General features: G+C 39.4%; 1 protein-coding gene across 5 annotated transcripts in view; it reads left to right on the top strand.

Moving 5' to 3' along the window:
• LOC309371366 (phosphatidylinositol 3-kinase regulatory subunit gamma) overlaps window positions 1-17,678 on the top strand; it is a 244,109-nt gene that overhangs the window by 207,421 nt on the left and 19,010 nt on the right. For all 5 annotated transcript variants that reach the window (XM_081913946.1, XM_081913944.1, XM_081913945.1 and 2 more), the window contains one exon: window positions 15,197-15,308. In XM_081913946.1, coding sequence (XP_081770072.1) covers window positions 15,197-15,308 — 112 coding nt within the window. The remainder of the gene's footprint in view (window positions 1-15,196; window positions 15,309-17,678) is intronic.

The raw sequence follows: 17,678 nt of genomic DNA, 5'->3' as shown, positions 1-17,678 counted from the left end.
GTTTCCCATGTCCTTGGCCCATTCTATCATAAAGATCTCCTAGCTATTATTGCATTGCTGTGATGTTTGTATACATATTTTATAACTGATGTTGGCCAAACCATTACTTTGAGGTTTCATTTTTGGGTGGTAGCACAGCTTGCCTGGTATATGCAAACTTACAGGAGGAAGAGTTACATTTTGTTAGAGGGGAAATAAGAGAAACTAACAAGGGCTGTAAATGTAGAATAAATAATTACATTCTGGAAATCATGGGTTGTATCTGTGTGTGTTGCACAGATTGGGGGGGGCGGTGGACAAATAGTGAAAAATTGCTTCTATCCCTTTCCTTACAACGGAAGCTTTATTGTCAGTTGAGCAATGCTATTGAATACATGCAACCCCTTATTTACACGGCTAAATGACGTAAATTGTTGGCAAACTAGTTTGAAAAGCAGGATATAAACAACTTAAATAAAAATCAAGTTATTGAGAGTTTTTCTCTCTGGCTAAAAAGAATGTAAATCCTGTTTAGAACTCCTTAAGCTGAGTTTGGGCAGCTGCTAGTGCTGGGCCTGAAGCTTCAGCTTCTCAGGCAGAGAGCACAAATTCTTACTCAAGTGTGACATGGACATCATAGAGCTCCTTCAACCCTCTCTGATAATAGCAAGCCCTTCTGCTTAAGAAATATCAGGGAACTTCCTGCTATAAGGTGTATTCTGGTTGTGATTTCTGTAGCAGTCTTACATTAAGGAAGTTAGTTTTGGTGCATGAGTGCAATAGAAAAGTACGTTACTTATTGAAATGTTTGGTACAATAGAGGAGACAGTAGCTGTGTGGTTAGCCAGCCACCTACTTGGTTGGCGCAAGTAGATTAGTGAGTGTCAGCTTCCTTGCACCCCTTAACCCTGTAAAGCAGGGACAGGTAGCTACAATAGTGCTGCAGCATTCTTCCTGCACACTGGGAAAAATAATGCTGCAGTGCTGTTATTTTTGCCTATGTCACTTGGGAGGGGGTAGCAGAGCAGAGGGAAGAGCCAGTATGTACAGTAGCAGTTAATATCGCAGCACTCTGCTATACTAACTTAACTCCTGATGGCCAGGTACTGCAAAAGGAAAGGAGACCTGGCTGGAAGGAGTGATGAAGTACTATTGGAGCATATGTTGGCGGCAAAAGACTGAGTGATGAAGCTGCAGCAGTGATGCCCCAGTATTCCATCGCTGCAAAAAGTGTTGTGGAGATGGGAGGAAAGTGTATTTTTCCTAAACTATTTGTAAGGTTATTATAGAATAATGTGGAAAACAAAATAAAATCCACAATATAGAAAGGAAGAAATTGTGGTTTTATTAAAGATTTTCAGATTCAACTGAAATAAAGAAGGATTCTGGGTAACTGCAAATTAATGAGACCATTGAAACTGTTCTCTTGAGGTACAACAACTGTAGTTCTTTGGCCTCATTATTATGCCTTTCTGTAGCAACATTTTGCTTCTTATTCTGAAAATGTTTATAGAGCTATCACTTAAGAGAACTGGAATATGGCTTGTACGTATGACATATTATTTTGTAACTTGTAATAATTGCTTTTTTAAAAAGTGGTATATTAGCAGTGCAACAAATAGCAGACTTTCATTTATATGCATGTGACTAAATGCTGTAGGCTTCACTTCCATGCACACTTATCTGGTGGGATTATTGATTGTGTATATGATGGTTGGTGGTGAATCTCCTTGACATAAGGTGCATTACTGTATTTTTAAATAAACACGTCTTCTGCACAGCTCTTCAAATAGCTATCATACTTTATCTTTGGGAAACTATGGGTGCCTATGGGATGCATATAAGGGTGCAGATCTGAAGGAAGAGGCTGAGTGGAATCCCCAGCAGTCTTGCCACTCAAGCTAAGCACCAAATTATAAATTACTCAGGAGGTCTACTATTGGCTCTCCCAATGTTTTCTTTACAAATGAAATGCCATAATGGGTTGTCCATTTGATCATAGCAGTGTGTGTATTTAACAATTCTGTAAGCCACTAAGGCTTCCAAAATAAATGTCCCAATTTAGATTTCTCCTCCCCAAGCACCTCTGCTGAGGTAGAGAGGAAAATGAAGTAACATGTAGTTTTGCCCTTATAGGCTTACAATTTCTAAAGATACAGGCCTCTATCTAGCATCCAGATTATTTCTTTCCTCAGGGGGAAAAAGGCAGTAGAGACTAATTAGTATTATTCTAGATACTCCGGTATCTCCTCTTCCTCATTCTCCAAGGACTTTCCGCTTTACATGAAAACAAATTACAGCATCGTTCAATAGAGATAGAGAGTGTAGATTCTAACTGACATGTAAAGAAGATGCTATTTTTTATGGCTGCTGAAAAAATTGGTTAGTTTTATAGGTCTTGGGTTCATAGTCTGCATGTAGTATTATCAAGTTCTTCATCAACTTTGCTGTCGTTCTGGTCAGACACTTGTTGTAGAAGAATGGGGTAACAATCTACCAGTAAGAACAGAACTGAATCATCCCCACCAAATGCTCCTTTCAGTTGCAAAAAATATAAAAAAATCAAAGCAGTGGAAAGAACCCAGCTTGATCTATCTTAGAAGGATACAGAAATAAAAGGGAATGGTTTTGTTTATGTAATGGAGAAAATGTGCTTCCGTGCTGGAAAATTAACTTTAAGATGAGTGTTCAACCTGATAAATGGATTCCATCCAGTTAGTCTTCCTGTAACCATCTGATCTCTTCATTTCAGCTTTATACTAATATGAAGACTTTGTCTCCGGCTTCATGTTGTTCTGAAGGCAGCCCTGTTTAGGGAAGTTTTTAATGTTTTAAGCTTTATTCTGTTTTAGTGTTCTGTTGGTAGCCGCCCAGAGTTGTTGTTGTTGTTGTTGTTGTTGTTGTTGTTGTTGTTGTTGTTGTTGTTATTAATATTAAATTTCTTGCATCCTGGGCTTTAACTTTTCTCCTCAGACACATTCTGATTCTCAAGAGTTCAGAAAGCATCAAAGACTTTCAAAATTATGCATATAACATCAAGAGAGCCAGGTCTTGGTGTTCTAACATTTTTTCTTTAGGGGAGAAAAAATATGACACTGTATGGCATTCTACAAATTGAAAACAACTGACAGACCTTTGCTGCAATCCTATATATTTATAGGATTGAGCTGGGAATAAGCTCAACTGAACATACTGTAACTGCCAGGGCAGGGGGGACGGACATGTCATGCTCTGTAAGAATGCTCCCATCCCCTAATACATTCACACAGATCTAGCAAGGGGATTTGCCTGTTTTGTGTTGTTCTTATTGAACTGGCTGGTTGTGTCTTTTGATGGGAGATACACATGATTACAGCTAGAATGTATCTGTGAGTCTTACTTCCTGAGTGGTTTGGGCTGCTGCTGCTGGTGGTGGTGGTGGTGATGGCGCTGCTGATTTTATTATTATTATTATTAGAATTTATATACCACCCTAGACCCAGAGGTCTCAGGTCAGTTCACAGAATAAATATAAAATCACAAAATACATAAAATAAAAACAACAACCCAATAATCCCCCCCACACACATTTTAAAAGCATATAAAGCATGCATCACTTTGGCCCTCTTGGAAACATGGTTACTTATGTTCTAGATATTGTTATAGGTTGGGGGGACCCCCCCTAAACCCTAGAAAATAATAAATGGTAAGATTTTGACTAGTTGGGATATGATGGGGAAATACAAGCTGCATAGGAATTCCTCGGCAAGCCTATGCAAAATGATGTGGCCAAGCTAAGGCCATTGCCAATGCAAGAGAACTGTCCTTCCCTCCTGCCCTGAGGTGTGATCAGACATAGGGGATTTGGAAAGTTGCCAGGGTGATGTCATAGGAAGAGTGGGGCCTTTGGCATGAAGCTTGGAATAGCTGAAAAAAAGCACAGAACAATCTTAGTTGGCTGGCTGAAGGCAGGTAAGGAGTGATTCCTTGGAATCCAGTGCTACGCTGCTGTGGGGAGCAAGCCCCTCTTAACATGACCATGTGGTAGGATAGCTCTGGATTCCCCCCATCTAAATTCAGGTGTAAATATGTAAATAAATCATACTTATTAAAGCTATGACAGCCTCTGCCACATCTTCACTTCTCCAAAGGAAAACAAGACTCTGGTTGAGGGCCAAGACCCCTAGAATCCTGTGCACGGCTTGCAGGGATTGGGGTGGCCTATAACAATATTAACACTTGCGCATGTATGGTACTAATAAGTTGATATCTTCACACAAAGATGGAGAAATTAAAAAACAGCCATATTTAAATTTCCTTTGTGAAAGCACTGATACAGCTGATTTTACTCTGCCGAATGCTTATTTGGCTCATCAAACTGGAATTTCCATGAAAGTGGAATCTTTTGTGTAGTTGGTGATATCTGTCAAGTTTTGTGCCTTGGTGTTTGAACTAGTAAAAGAATGCCTGCCACCTGTTGATCAGCTTTAGGATTTGAATTGTTTTTTCCGGTACAGCCAATGCTAAATTACTGGGATGAAGTACAGAAGACCTGTCACCTTTTTAAAAAAGTTATAATTCCTTCAATTCAGTTTTGTTGAGTTTTATTACTAGAGATTAACAAAGCTACAGCACATATTGTTATCCCAAATTAAACATTACATTTTAGATTCTTCTAGAGAAGAACTGCTCCCTCTTAGAATGGGAAGAACATGTGGGTGGTGGTCTGAGTCCCCATTTTTTGGATCTTAACACAGAATTATTATTAGATAATACTTCCTACTGAAACAGCTGTAGACATTTAGGGTGAGATGTCTTCGTCAACTTAGCATTACTACCTGGCATGAGTCTTGGTTTTGGAGTGCAGGATTTAGGGTGCAAGAAAAGGAATTACAGTAGTACCTCCTGTTACGTAACCCTCTGGTTGGGTTCTTCAGGATGCGAAAACGGCAAACCTGGAAGTATTTGACTGGGTTTCGCCCCACACGCATGCACAGAAGCGGTCCTCAGGTTGCAGAAACCTCGGGATCCGACTGAACCTCCAGAATGAATCCCGTCTGCAACCAGAGGTACCATTGTACATAAAACCATTGAAGTTGCCATGTTTGGATGCATGTACAAAATTAAACTGGGATTTGAATATGCATGTTCCAAGGGGCAAATTATATTTATGTTCACACATATTCATCTTAAAGCTATACCCTGCTTCAAAAAAAAATATTTGATCTGATCTGCTCAGTCCATTTAACCTTTATATTATGCAAAATCTTCTTCTAAAGGAGCCTCAGCTATTCAGCACCCCAGGAAAATCATCCTTGGGTCTTGCTGCGACGACTGCTTCATGATGTCACGGTGCTTTTAGACTATGCTGCTTGATAAAGGTTGAGAAGGCATGTGAACAGTTGCTGGTCAGTGCTTTAGTACTACTGAATCCTGTGTACTTACCGTACTCAGATATGATCAGAAGAGAAACCAAGCTGATAGTTTTCATAATAAACGGTCTAATGTTTTTTCATCTTGCAGATGTTCTAAAGCAAGGCTGCAAGCATGTTTCTTTTCTGCAGATAATTGCATTTAGTGATACAGACCCTAGCTTATGAAATGTACTGTAATAAATTACTACTTCAGATACTACAGAACCTCTTGTCTTTGCATTTAAAGAACCATCTAGGCACAAAACTGACAAGTAATATGGGAGATAGTAAAGTTTTCACCACCTTGGGAGCTTTCTTGTACCATTCTAATGTATTAGGGCAGTTCTTAAAATTTTTATTTATTTAATTTCTATTAATTAACTTCTATACCTGAAGGTCGCAGGGCATGAATTCAAATCTGAAATTAATACTGTTAGTTTGGGAACAAGTGGGAGGAGGCAAAAATGGACATAACAAAACACCACTGTGAATTGTTGCACAATGTTTTCCAATGATCCACAACCAATAACACCACATTAAGTGAGATAAGCTCTTAGATGTAGCATAGCCATGCCCAGTACAGTTAGAAGCCCAAATAGATATTTCTTGAGTTAAGGAGGCTTGCTGTACCAGTGCTTTAAGAATTTGCTCCAAGAAAAATGCATATATTAAGTTAAATTAACTGGACCCTTTTTAAATATTGTAATCAAATACTACAATCAGACATGCTGGCTAAACAAGAAATAGTCATTTGATGTAATACTGCACAAATGCTTTCAGTTCCCGTGTGTTTTGCTTATGGTATGAAAAAGATCTGAATAACAGCCAGGCTTTATGTTTCCAGAAATAGGGATCAGCCATTGCCTGTGTATTGCCTGTGTACATCTGATTCTAGTTGTAACCTGATACCTGCGGTACCTAGCTGCAAGTAATCTCCATTTTATGGAATCATAGGATCATAGAATTGTAGAGTTATATTGGAGCTAAAATATCCACTTTAAGTTTCATATTTATTTTTAAATTCCCCTGCCCCAGTCTTTCTCATCCCCTGCCTTATATAATAGCTAACCTGACAGATAAGAGAACTTCTGCAAAATTATTCTGTGATATTTTTGTTGGTCCTAATAAAAAGTATTGCCCAACAGTGGATTTTGGAGTCTTAACTGTTGAAAATAATGTAAATTGCATTAGAAAGAATGTAACTGAATTGCTACCACTGTCTTGTTATGGATGAGTCATGTCTTTTTCTTTTCATTGCCTTACACATGACTCTGAAGCTTCAATTTGTAGTGTATTTTGAGACATAAAATGTCTTCACACAGAGAAAGGTTTGGAATTTTGTAAAGCAGAAAAGGAAAATCATTTGCAAAAGCTGAGCAGCTATACTGAAAGTACCTGCTAGAAACTCCACAGATACAGTCTATGTACTGACGTCACCAACGTATGATCTCAGTACTGTGCTTTCATTGGCTGAAGTGCTATTTCCTTTCAGAGTCCAGTTTCTCAAATCCCAATCAGAGTTAGCTGAATTCTGAATGCAGGTTGGTCGGTGGTGCTGGCTTAGAGTGGGAGTAGGGTTACTAATAAGCAGGCTTTCGAGAAACCATTCCACTGTGAGAAATGGTGTTTATCTTTGCCTTTGTGAGAAATTGTGTAACTTAGCAGTGCATACCAGCTAGCTATTGAAGTCTAGATCTGATCATGCTTATGTACAAATACAGAAGAAAGGTTTTGTTGATTCACTCACTTTTTAATCTTGAGGAAATGGCTAAACATAGTTTTTTGAACTGCCATTAGTAGCTGTTTCTGCTTCAGTGAACAAATAAAATCTGAGCCTTCTGCAAAATCAGGATTTTCTTTTCTTTTTGCATAAATATGGTTTGGGGTAATTCAGTGGAAGTGCAACTTGCTTGACAATGAAATATTGAATATCAAACATAATTTTATGGAGGAAAATGCTAAAAGCAATATTTTGAAAAAATGAAAGCTGGGTTTTCTAGGATTCTATCAAGAGCACACAAGAGGCAGAAAATAACTTAGAGGAGTAAAAGGTGCCCTTTGTTAGTGCAATTCAACACTAAGTTTTCTAGGTGATTTGGTAGCTGTTGTATTGCTTCAGTGAAACATGGGAAAATCCTCATTTTCATTGTGGACTGTTTTAAGTCTTTATCATTTTATTCCCCTCTCCACAGTAACACATTAAATTATGTTATGCTTGGTGGCTGTAAAATTAAATTTGGGAGCTTATTCTAAAGTCCATGTGCCTATGTACATCCTTACATAATGTTATTTTGGAATTGAATGAATTTCCTTTTTGTATTTTATTTATACTATAAACCACCTTGTGTGCATTATATCCCAAAAGGCAGCCTATAAAACCAATACTAAATAAAAAATCAACCATTATGCTCCTGCATCTCTAGCACTGTTTTAATACTGTCACCTAATTCTGTAATTTACTATTATGCTAGTACTGTTGGAACAGGTGTGGATAGTTCCTGCAAGTGACCAAAGTGACTTGTTAAATCAGAAAATTAAATACTTCACCAATTGTGCTTTATAGGATGAAGGATTTGTATTTTTATATTGCAGCTTCGTTCCAAATGGATACTAATTTACCAAGCAGATGCTGATTGACCATAGAAGCTATTGTGTTATATTCGCTGTACAAATAATATCAAAAGGTACAAATGCCTTATAAATGTGAGGACCCAGTGCCAGTCTTGAGGTACCTTTATGGGACTGTTCCATCTTTCCATGAATAGTACCAGTGATTTTAAGAGAGCTTTCGATGTAGCAAATAAATTAAGGTATTTTAATGTTAAGAAAATATAAGCCTTTTGCAACCAGTTTCTAGAGCAGTTTCCCACTCATTTTCAACACGATACATTCCTTTATAAACAAGTATTTTTCAAGTGCAGAATCATTTCTCATTCTTTCCCTGTGGTATTCCCCACCTCCTTGCTTTGTGGTGTGCAGACCACCAAAAAAAGGAGGAGGTTTTGATGTTCCTCCCACCCCCAATATACAAAATAAGTCTTACTTTGCCTTATTTTGTCTAATGTCTCTTTAAGTTCTTGATATTTAGGCAAAACAAAAAAAAAATTTCCTTCCAGTAGCACCTTAAAGACCAACTAAGTTAGTTCTTGGCATGAGCTTTCGTGTGCATGCACACTTCTTCAGATACACTACTCCAGTGTATCTGAAGAAGTGTGCATGCACACGAAAGCTCATACCAAGAACTAACTTAGTTGGTCTTTAAGGTGCTACTGGAAGGAATTTTTTTTTGTTTTGACTATGGCAGACCAACACGGCTACCTATCTGTAATTGATATTTAGGATTGGTCTTCTTTCTGCCCTTGTAGGTAGGAAGGCATTCAGCACTGGTTTGGGTCCACCACCAGGGGTAAAAGGCTTTTTTCTGAGAGGCAGAAATTTCCTGCCAGTCCCCGCTGTTTCCAGCCTGGGACAGTGGACAGGCTTTTATGGAGTCCTGAAAAGAGAGAGAGGCAAGAGCAAAGAGGGCTTTTTAGCCTCAGAACTGTTGGAGCCTTTTATCACTCCCTGCGGTTTACTCCCTCTGTGCCAGTTCAGTAAGAAAAACCAAGGAGGACTGCAGGAAGCTGCTCTCCAGCACTCTTTTTGTGCCATAGAGACTAGCTGGATTCCTCGGCCTCCACCGCATCCAAAGGCAGGAACCACGGGCACCAGTCTGGCAATATAGAAGAATGTTTGGGTAGGAAGCTTCATCTCAATTTGCTTCTTGGGGAAATGTGCTACTGCTGCATGGCAACAATGGCCAGTGGGGAGGGGATTTAAAACCATTAAATTAAAAAAAACACTAGAATATCCTGTAGAGCTTAGAGAAAAATAGGAATACGACAAAGCAAAAATGTGTGGTCCTTGTATTTCCTACTTCCAGTAAAATGGCAATTTGGGGAAGTAATTCTGAGCTAGAAAAGGTCTTGGGCAGGAGGGTGAAGCAGTGACCTCGTGACCAACTGTCCATGTAGACTACCCAGTCTGTTTGGGATTATTATTTTTTAAGTATAGGGAAATATTTCAGAGTCCCATGATGTGTAGTTTACACTATGGTTCAATATGTTTGTATTCTGTTCAGTTCAACAAAATAGGGATGTACTTTTAGGTGCCCTGGTGGGACATTTTAATTTGGAGATATAGGGAATGCTTCCCTTCTGATTGTCAGCAGCATTTGTTATTGTGGACCATAGTATCTTACTGCATCATCTGGAACATCTAGTAGTTGTTGGTATCTCACTGATTTCACTCTGTGTCATTTTGTTAGAACAATCCCAGATGGTGGTTAGTATAGAAGCCAGCCCATCCTCTGGGAGATGTAATAGTGGGTTCCATTGGCATCAGTTTTATCACCTATATTACTTAATATATCCATAAAGCCACTAGGGGAGATAATGCAGAGCTTTGTGGTTAGGTATAATCAATATACTGCTATCACTACATCAAGCTTTATTTTTCTTTAAGCAACTTCTCTGAATTGGTTGGTGGAAGCTTTCTTAAGGTAGATGACAATTAACAAGCAGAGGTTGAATCAAGACAAGGTGGAGATTATGTTGACTGGGAGGCTTGAGGCTCTGAGAGTGTGAAGTGTACCTATTATCAGTAGTATATTTGTTGCTTTATCGGAGCAAGTATGCATCTTGAATCTATTTCTTCCCATGGAAAAGCAGTGTCCTTTCCAACCACCTCCAGTTGCATCTGATATGCTGTTGTTATCCTTTTTTAGTAGAGGTAGAGAACTTGCACCAAGTTATCTATACTTTTGTAATTTCCAGGATTCGCTACTGCTGTGTGCCATAAGTGGGGTTGCTGAAGACTATTCAAATACTGTACTGCAGTTAGTGTGGAATGTCATATGCCTGCCTGTTTGTGGGGGATGGCAGATGGAAACATAATTGACTGTACTGCTGCTGTTGAAGTTCTTGGCCCAATTTCATATGCTGATTTTTGAATTTATGTATTTATAAATGTATTTGTCATTATTGGTTGCAGCTGGAGAAAGAAGGGTTAACTGCCTAATTGTTGCATGGGTGATTTTCCTAAAAGGTGCACCTGGAAAGGGAAGGATTAACTCTGTCTTCCCCAGCTGCAAACTCCTCAAGCTCACCCTCCAGCAATTAGACTTGAAAAAGACCACACCCCATTAGAGCCCACTAACTTTTTAAGATCTTCATTGAGAACTTCCCTGTTGCTCTCCTACCAGGGAGGTTATTTGTTAATGGTAAGCAGAGTGTTATTTGGGCTGCACCAGCTTTGTGGAATGAATGAACACACCACCACCACCACCACATATCATTTTTCTTCCTTCCTTGCCTTTAGATGAAAGTCCCATTTGTTTGGGAATATTAGATGGGGGGGAGGAATTTGATTTGGTTTTGATGTTTACTTTGAATGAAATGGTTTTAAATTGAAGTTGTCAGTGGCCTTAAGCAATTGTAGAAAGGTAAGATAAAAATACTTTAAATTAAGAAATAACTTGCGTCACAGTCAAGATATCTGTAATGTCCAAGTCAGACAGTGTGGAGTAAGGGAGATTGACTGAACTAACACCCTTATTTGTGTGCTGCTTGTCATTTAGGCCATCTTTCCATTCTTCCACATGGAGTACTTAGCACATCAGGCTTGTACACAAATATCTTATTCGAGTTTCTGGGTGTGCATAAACTGCACAAATAAGCCTGAGTTGCTAGGTGCTCTGTGAAGTGGAGCAGAAAGCCTTAGGTTGCCTTCTGTTTAGCTTGTGCATCTAGCGGAAATGCAGCATTGCAAAAGCAACATGGATTGATCCTCCAAAAGGTCTAGCACTCTCCTCTCCATATTTGTGTGTACAGGCACCCACAGATTAACTGTTTGGCAGGTGTACCTGGCCTTCTGAAAATGCCCAACTGCACACAGTCCATTCCTGAGTTATTCACAAACTGCCGAGAACTCGGGAAGGACTCTCAAACATGTGAAGGGGGGCCATACACAGCCAGTCTCATCCTCAGGCAGAATGAAATACTTACCCCCAGGCAGCAGGGGCAGGAAATGGCAGCAAAGTGCTGGAAGACAGAGCTGGGTGCCACACAGCCTGCCCTCCAGCTCCTACGCTGGCATTCTGTCCTGAGGTGCAATGGAGGGTCCACTTTTGTTATTCTTGAAATGAATAACAATAATGATAATAATGATGATAATAATGATGATAATAATGATGATAATAATAATAATAATAATAATAATAATAATAATAATAATAATAATTTATTTGTACCCTGCCCATCTGGCTGGGCCTCCCCACCCACTCTGGGCGGCTTCCAACAAAGATTAAAAATACATTAAAATGTCACACATTAAAAACTTCTCTGAACAGGGCTGCCTTCAGATGTCTTCTAAATGTCAGGTAGTTGTTTATCTCTTTGACATCTGATGGGAGGGCGTTCCACAGGGCGGGCACCACTACCGAGAAGGCCCTCTGCCCGGTTCCCTGTAGCTTTGCTTCTCGCAGTAGGGAACTGCCAGAAGGCCCTTGGCGCTGGACCTCAGCCTCCAGGCAGAACGATGGGGGTGGAGACGCTCCTTCAGGTATACTGTGCCCAGGCCATTTAGGTCTTTAAAGGTCAACACCAACACTTTGAATTGTGCTTGGAAACGTACTGGGAGCCAATGTAGGTCTTTCGAGACTGGTGTTATGTGGTCTTGGCGGCCGCCCCCAGTCACCAGTCTAGCTGCCGCATTCTGGATTAGTTGTAGTTTCCGGGTCACCTTCAAAGGTAGCCCCACATAGAGCACATTGCAATAGTCCAAGCGGGACATAACTAAAGCATGCACCACTCTGGCGAGACAGTCTGAAAAGCAATATATAAATTATTTTAATAGTGAATAAATAAATATTTGCAAGCTGACCTATATGTAACAAAGACTAAATCTCACTGACAAATTTAACTACTCTAAAACTGAACTAGCCCCTCAGATGATAAAATGGGTGTAAGACTCTCAGGGTGGAACTGCATGATTCAGGGGTGCTCTGTTAGGGTGCTGATTGTATTTGGTGCTGACTGTTTGATGACTCTTTCTGTCTCCCCCCCTCTCTATATGAATGGTCCCTCCCCATGTATTGTCAGAATAAGAATAAGTGGGTGTCATCACCCCTAAATGAGAGGTAGTATTGGGGTTATAGTACCCCAGGTGAGAGGCAGAAGGCTGCCTGAGATTTACCTTCTCTCATTCTCTCATGATCTTTTCTCTCTCCCCTCCTTTCCTCTGCCTTCCCCTATGCAGTTTTCTTTCTTTGTGTACTGGTTGGTTGATTGCTATATGTTGAATGTTCTGGCTTTTGCTAGAACTCTTGTTAAGGTGGCTTCCTTACTATCTGCAGGGTTTTGCCCAAAGAGTAGCACTGAGAAAGTAAGCTTTGGCCCCTGGTGTTTAACAATCTTGTGCTGGCTTAGGGTGCCTTCTAAGCCCTGACTGGTGACTGGGGAGACACACCCACCCACATAGGACCACTGTCCAGCACAGGAAAGTCACCAGCTTCTAGATCAGTCATACCTCCCATTCTCAACATCTGTCTTGTCTAGATTTGGCTTCAGTTTATTAATCATTATTCAGTCCATTACAGATGCCAGGAATCCACTCAACCAACTCACCTTGTTTTTCTGGAAAATGAGGAATAGAGCTGAGTGACATTGGCATACTGATAAACTCAACTCCAAATCCTTTGATAAAATCTCCAGTAGTTCTGAATATATATTTAAAGGGTATGGGGAACAAGGCTAAACCATACAGCACTCCCTAGCATAGGTCTAGCCAATGTGGTGTCCTCTAGATGTTATTAGACTACCTCCACAATCAGCCCCAGCCAGCAGGTCCAGGGATCAGGGATGATGCAATCTGCTGTGCAACTGCATCTGGAGGACACCATATTGGCCAGCCCTGCCCTAGCGCAACTAAAGGGCAGGGCACTACCTTCTGAGGTCTACCCAACCAAGAGTGGAACCAAGATGCAATACTCCTATCATGCATCCTTGGTAGACAATATCATCCATACCATCTTCCTTGATTATCAAAAATGGCATATAGGTCCAAGAGAATTAAAAGGTTTTAGTCTCTACATGTAGCTCCCAGCATAGGTTCTGCACCAGGGTAATAGCAGCAGTTTCAGACACAGGGATTTGTAGATTTGCTCTAGCCTCTCAGGAGTGTAACCTTTTCAAGCAAGATGTGCATATATAGCACCTTCATTCATAATTATATGCATGTGGTATATGTTCTTAATATATATGTGTGAAGCAGTCTGTTATCCAATATCTCTGAAGTTCTTAAAAAATCTCAAGTAAACTTGAAGAATAATTCTTAATCTTGATACTTTTTTTCACTTGCACTCTCAAGTCTGTAGTGTAGTAACAGGCAATGTTTTAATTTGAGGATGTTGCTAAGTCCAGTAGATAATTCATTAAAATATTCTTCCTGCACACTTTTTTCCACAGTGTTGAGAAAGAATAGACCTTTAGAAAACTGAACAGTATGTTACAAAAAAATGTGGATTGATACTTTTTTACAAATGAAGAAACAGTATTTGGTTATTTAGCATCATAGTACTTTGACACAAATTGAAGTCCTGACACTTTGTCAGTAGTCCAGTGGCTTTTATGGCATGAAACTGCAGTGCAGCATAAATTGCAAGGGTGGCTACACAGACATATAAAGCCAATCCAAAAATGCCCTGGTCTTTGCAAGCATAGCCTTAGGCTAATTTTCAGTAAAAGGGCTGGAATTTGGATTATGTACTATTCTCCTTATATATTTGGAGGGCCAGTCTTCTCTGGATGTGGAACATGGAAATATGTTGCTGTAGTTCGAAAAAAGTAGGATGTGTCCCCTAAGCACTTCACAGTCAACTTCAGAATTGTTGCCAGGCAACAAAATGTGTTACTTTCCATCAGCCCCACTCTTTCATGGTGCTGGGCTCAAGTATTGTATTGTGACTGAAGGCAGAACTGTGACTGGTGCCCAAACTTGGAGTTTCCTCTGCAAGACCAGTGTCCTACAGGTGTCCAATAGATGGCCCAATCCATAACTTTTTTCATGCTTTTAAAAAAATAAAAGTTCCAAAATCTGTTCTAGGTGTGGTTTAAATTTTATGGCGTCCAACCCACATAAGCAAACAAAACCAAAAACGATGTAATCGGTCTGGCATTGGGCACTGGCTCATTGTGGTTCCATGATGGAAGAAAGGTGGGCTATCAATGTGAGAAATGTGAACGTGCGCAATTTGAGGAGGATATAGCAAAAAACCCAACCTCTATCCTGGAATCTGGCTGTTTTGTATGCTGCCAACTGAATCTGATGCTTGATCAGCAACTCAGAGTTTGAATGACTAGGTTAAAGTTCAGTATAATTTAAATTGGCTTGATTCAGCATGTACAAGAACAGTGAACTACTGTACTTAGGGCACTTAAAAGTAGCCTTTGAAACAGAAATCAGTGAATCATCTTAACTACTTTAGTGTGGTAGGCATTGTAGAAGTAAATAGAAAAATATTTTGAGTAATTGATTATTCCTTGCCAAATCATCTTTCATTTAAACCAGACATTTTTAAAAAACTGAATTTTCTGATTTAGTACCACAATCTCAGATGAAAAGGGATTTCTGTCACTTTCCTTTTCTTTCTCTTCAGTTCTCACAGGTCTTTAGTATCATACAATGCTTTACCTAAAATGTATTATTTCCTGATTGAATCCCTTATTTAATATTTTGAGATATCATTATAAAGCCAAAAAACTAAACCAACAAAATCTCTCTTCCAGCTCTTCCTCCAAAGCCCTCCAAACCAATAACTCCAGTAAATACAAGTGGGATAAAAGAGAATTGCAGTTCATCACTGCAGGATGCCGAATGGTACTGGGGAGACATTTCAAGGTAAGATTTTTCTTTTCCTGGAGGAGAATATGGCTTACTTGCAGCTTTCCTTTATATCATAGGTTGGGTACATTTCTCAGCCCAAGGGCTATGTATCCTCTTGGCCAGCCTTCTGGAGGCTGCATGCCTTCCCCACAGGCAAATCACATGCATACCCCACATACCATACCCACAATCTTATATGTGCATCATTTTCACTTTATTGAAGCCTTATTTTTTTGCAGGGGGTATTGGAGAGGGAGGGAAGGTTCTTATTTGGTTGCACTCTCTGGGAAGAGTGCCCTCTACATACCACTTTTCGACAAAAATAGACTTTTAATTGCTCCAATAGAAGGCATTTTTGAAGCTTGATTGTGAAGTGTGCAGGGCTGCATCACACATGGAGGGGAAAGTCCCTGAATAAAGCCATTTTACACATAATTGCAGTGGGAAAGGGACAGAGTGAGGTGGGGGCAATGCAGGCAGGATCCAGAGGCCCTATGAGTCACATCTGGGCCAATGTTTCTATACCCCTGCTTAGTATGTACATATTAAAATGTATTATTATTATTCAGGTAACATTGTGAACGGATTAATCTTAAATTTAGTGCACATATATCATTTTCTAGACTGTGTTGTCACCATTTTAAAACAGTTAAGAAATCTGTAATAATTTTCACTATGAGGCCGGGGTTAAGAACATAAGAAGAGCCTGCTGGATCAGACAAAATAATAGCCAACATCCAGTTCTCATGGTGGCCAACCAGATGCTCATGAGGAGCCTGCAAGCAGAATGTGAGCACAATAGCATTCTGCTGACCTCTTGATAGACTTATATTCCATGAATTTGTCTAATCATCCTCTAAAGCCACCTAAATTGACCACCACTTATGAGAATGATTTCTATATGATTTTTTCTATGCACTGTGTTGTATGTCCTGAATCTTCCAACATTAAGAATTGTTGGATGTGCCCGAGTTCTAGTGTTATGAGAGAGAGAGAAACCCCCCCCCCTGTATACTTTCTCCACTCCTCTATCATGTCTGCTTATACTTGTCTTTTATCTGAAACAAAAAGCCCCAAGTAACCTTTCCTCATATTAGAGTTGCTCCATCTCCTTCATCAATTTGGTAGCCCTTTTCACAAACTTTCCCAGCTCTACAACAGCCTTTTTGAGATGAGGTGACCAGAACTGGTACACATCATTCCAACTGTGATCACACCAAAGATTTGTATAATGGCATCACAATATTGGCAATTTTATTTTCAATACTTTTCCTAATGATCCGTAGCACGGCTGCCTCACACTGAGTCAGTATTGTCCACTATGATGCCAAGGTCTCATTCCTCGTCAGTCACTGGTAGCTCATATCCCATTGCCATATATGTAAAAATATGGTCCCAATGTGTACCATTTTAAACTTGCTCATAATGAACTGCATTTGCTATTTCACTGCCTGTTTACTCACTGCAGAGAGATCCTCTTGGAGCTCTTCACTGTCCCTTTTTGTTTTAACCACCCTGAACAATTTGGCAATTTTAAAATAAAACCATTTATATTAAGTGTCACAAATAAAAGGAAACCTGAGTTTAATTATCTTTTCATATTGAATCCATGAAAATATCTTTTCATATTGAATCTATGACCATCTGTCTAACACATTTCAGTTTAACAACCTCTTTTCTATGTAAAAGGAGAAACCAGGGATAAAAATGGCACTTTTGAGAACAAACATTATAAATATGATACTCGGGGCATGTATTGTGCAAATTACAAATATTTTGACTCTGCTAGCCAAGCAGCAACTTCTTTTTATCTCATGAAGGAAATTCTTCTGCCCAGTAACTGCCAAGCATTGCTTTTAGAAAGTTATCAGTCTTTGATTAAGTGATCTTTCATGGTGCCTTTGGATATGTACAGAGAGCCAAACAGAAATCCTTAATTTCACAGTTGCTCTCCTGTCTCTAGATAGATAATAAACCTCTAGTTTTATTTTGAATATCATCCTAGGCAGTATAAAGTTTCTATTTACTTGTAAACCAATAAATTTTAATTGTTTATAATAAACAATTACTATCTTGTTATAAAATAAATGAAATACAACTTCTCTATAGGACATTAGGGCAGTATGAAGCAGCCCTTTCTTTATTTAATCAGATACAGTTAAGTGTTGGTGCTCAACTATTGGCCTCCATTTAGGAATGAGGCTTCAGGTGCAGCTGCTTCCAGAATGTAAAAGTCCAAATTTACCTTTGAAAATTCTTAAAACAGATTACAAATACTATGTATTGGTCAACATAAAACTGGAATGAGACAATTTTAAAGAAAAATAATTTCAGAACCAAAGTAAAGGACCCCCCCCCCACACACACACACACTTGTAACAATGA

Source organism: Podarcis melisellensis (assembly GCF_964234715.1).
Source record: "Podarcis melisellensis genome assembly, chromosome: 6".
NCBI classification, from domain to species: Eukaryota; Metazoa; Chordata; class Lepidosauria; order Squamata; family Lacertidae; genus Podarcis; species Podarcis melisellensis.
Note: the sequence above shows the minus strand (reverse complement) of the source record. Positions and strands in the feature narration are given on the sequence as shown.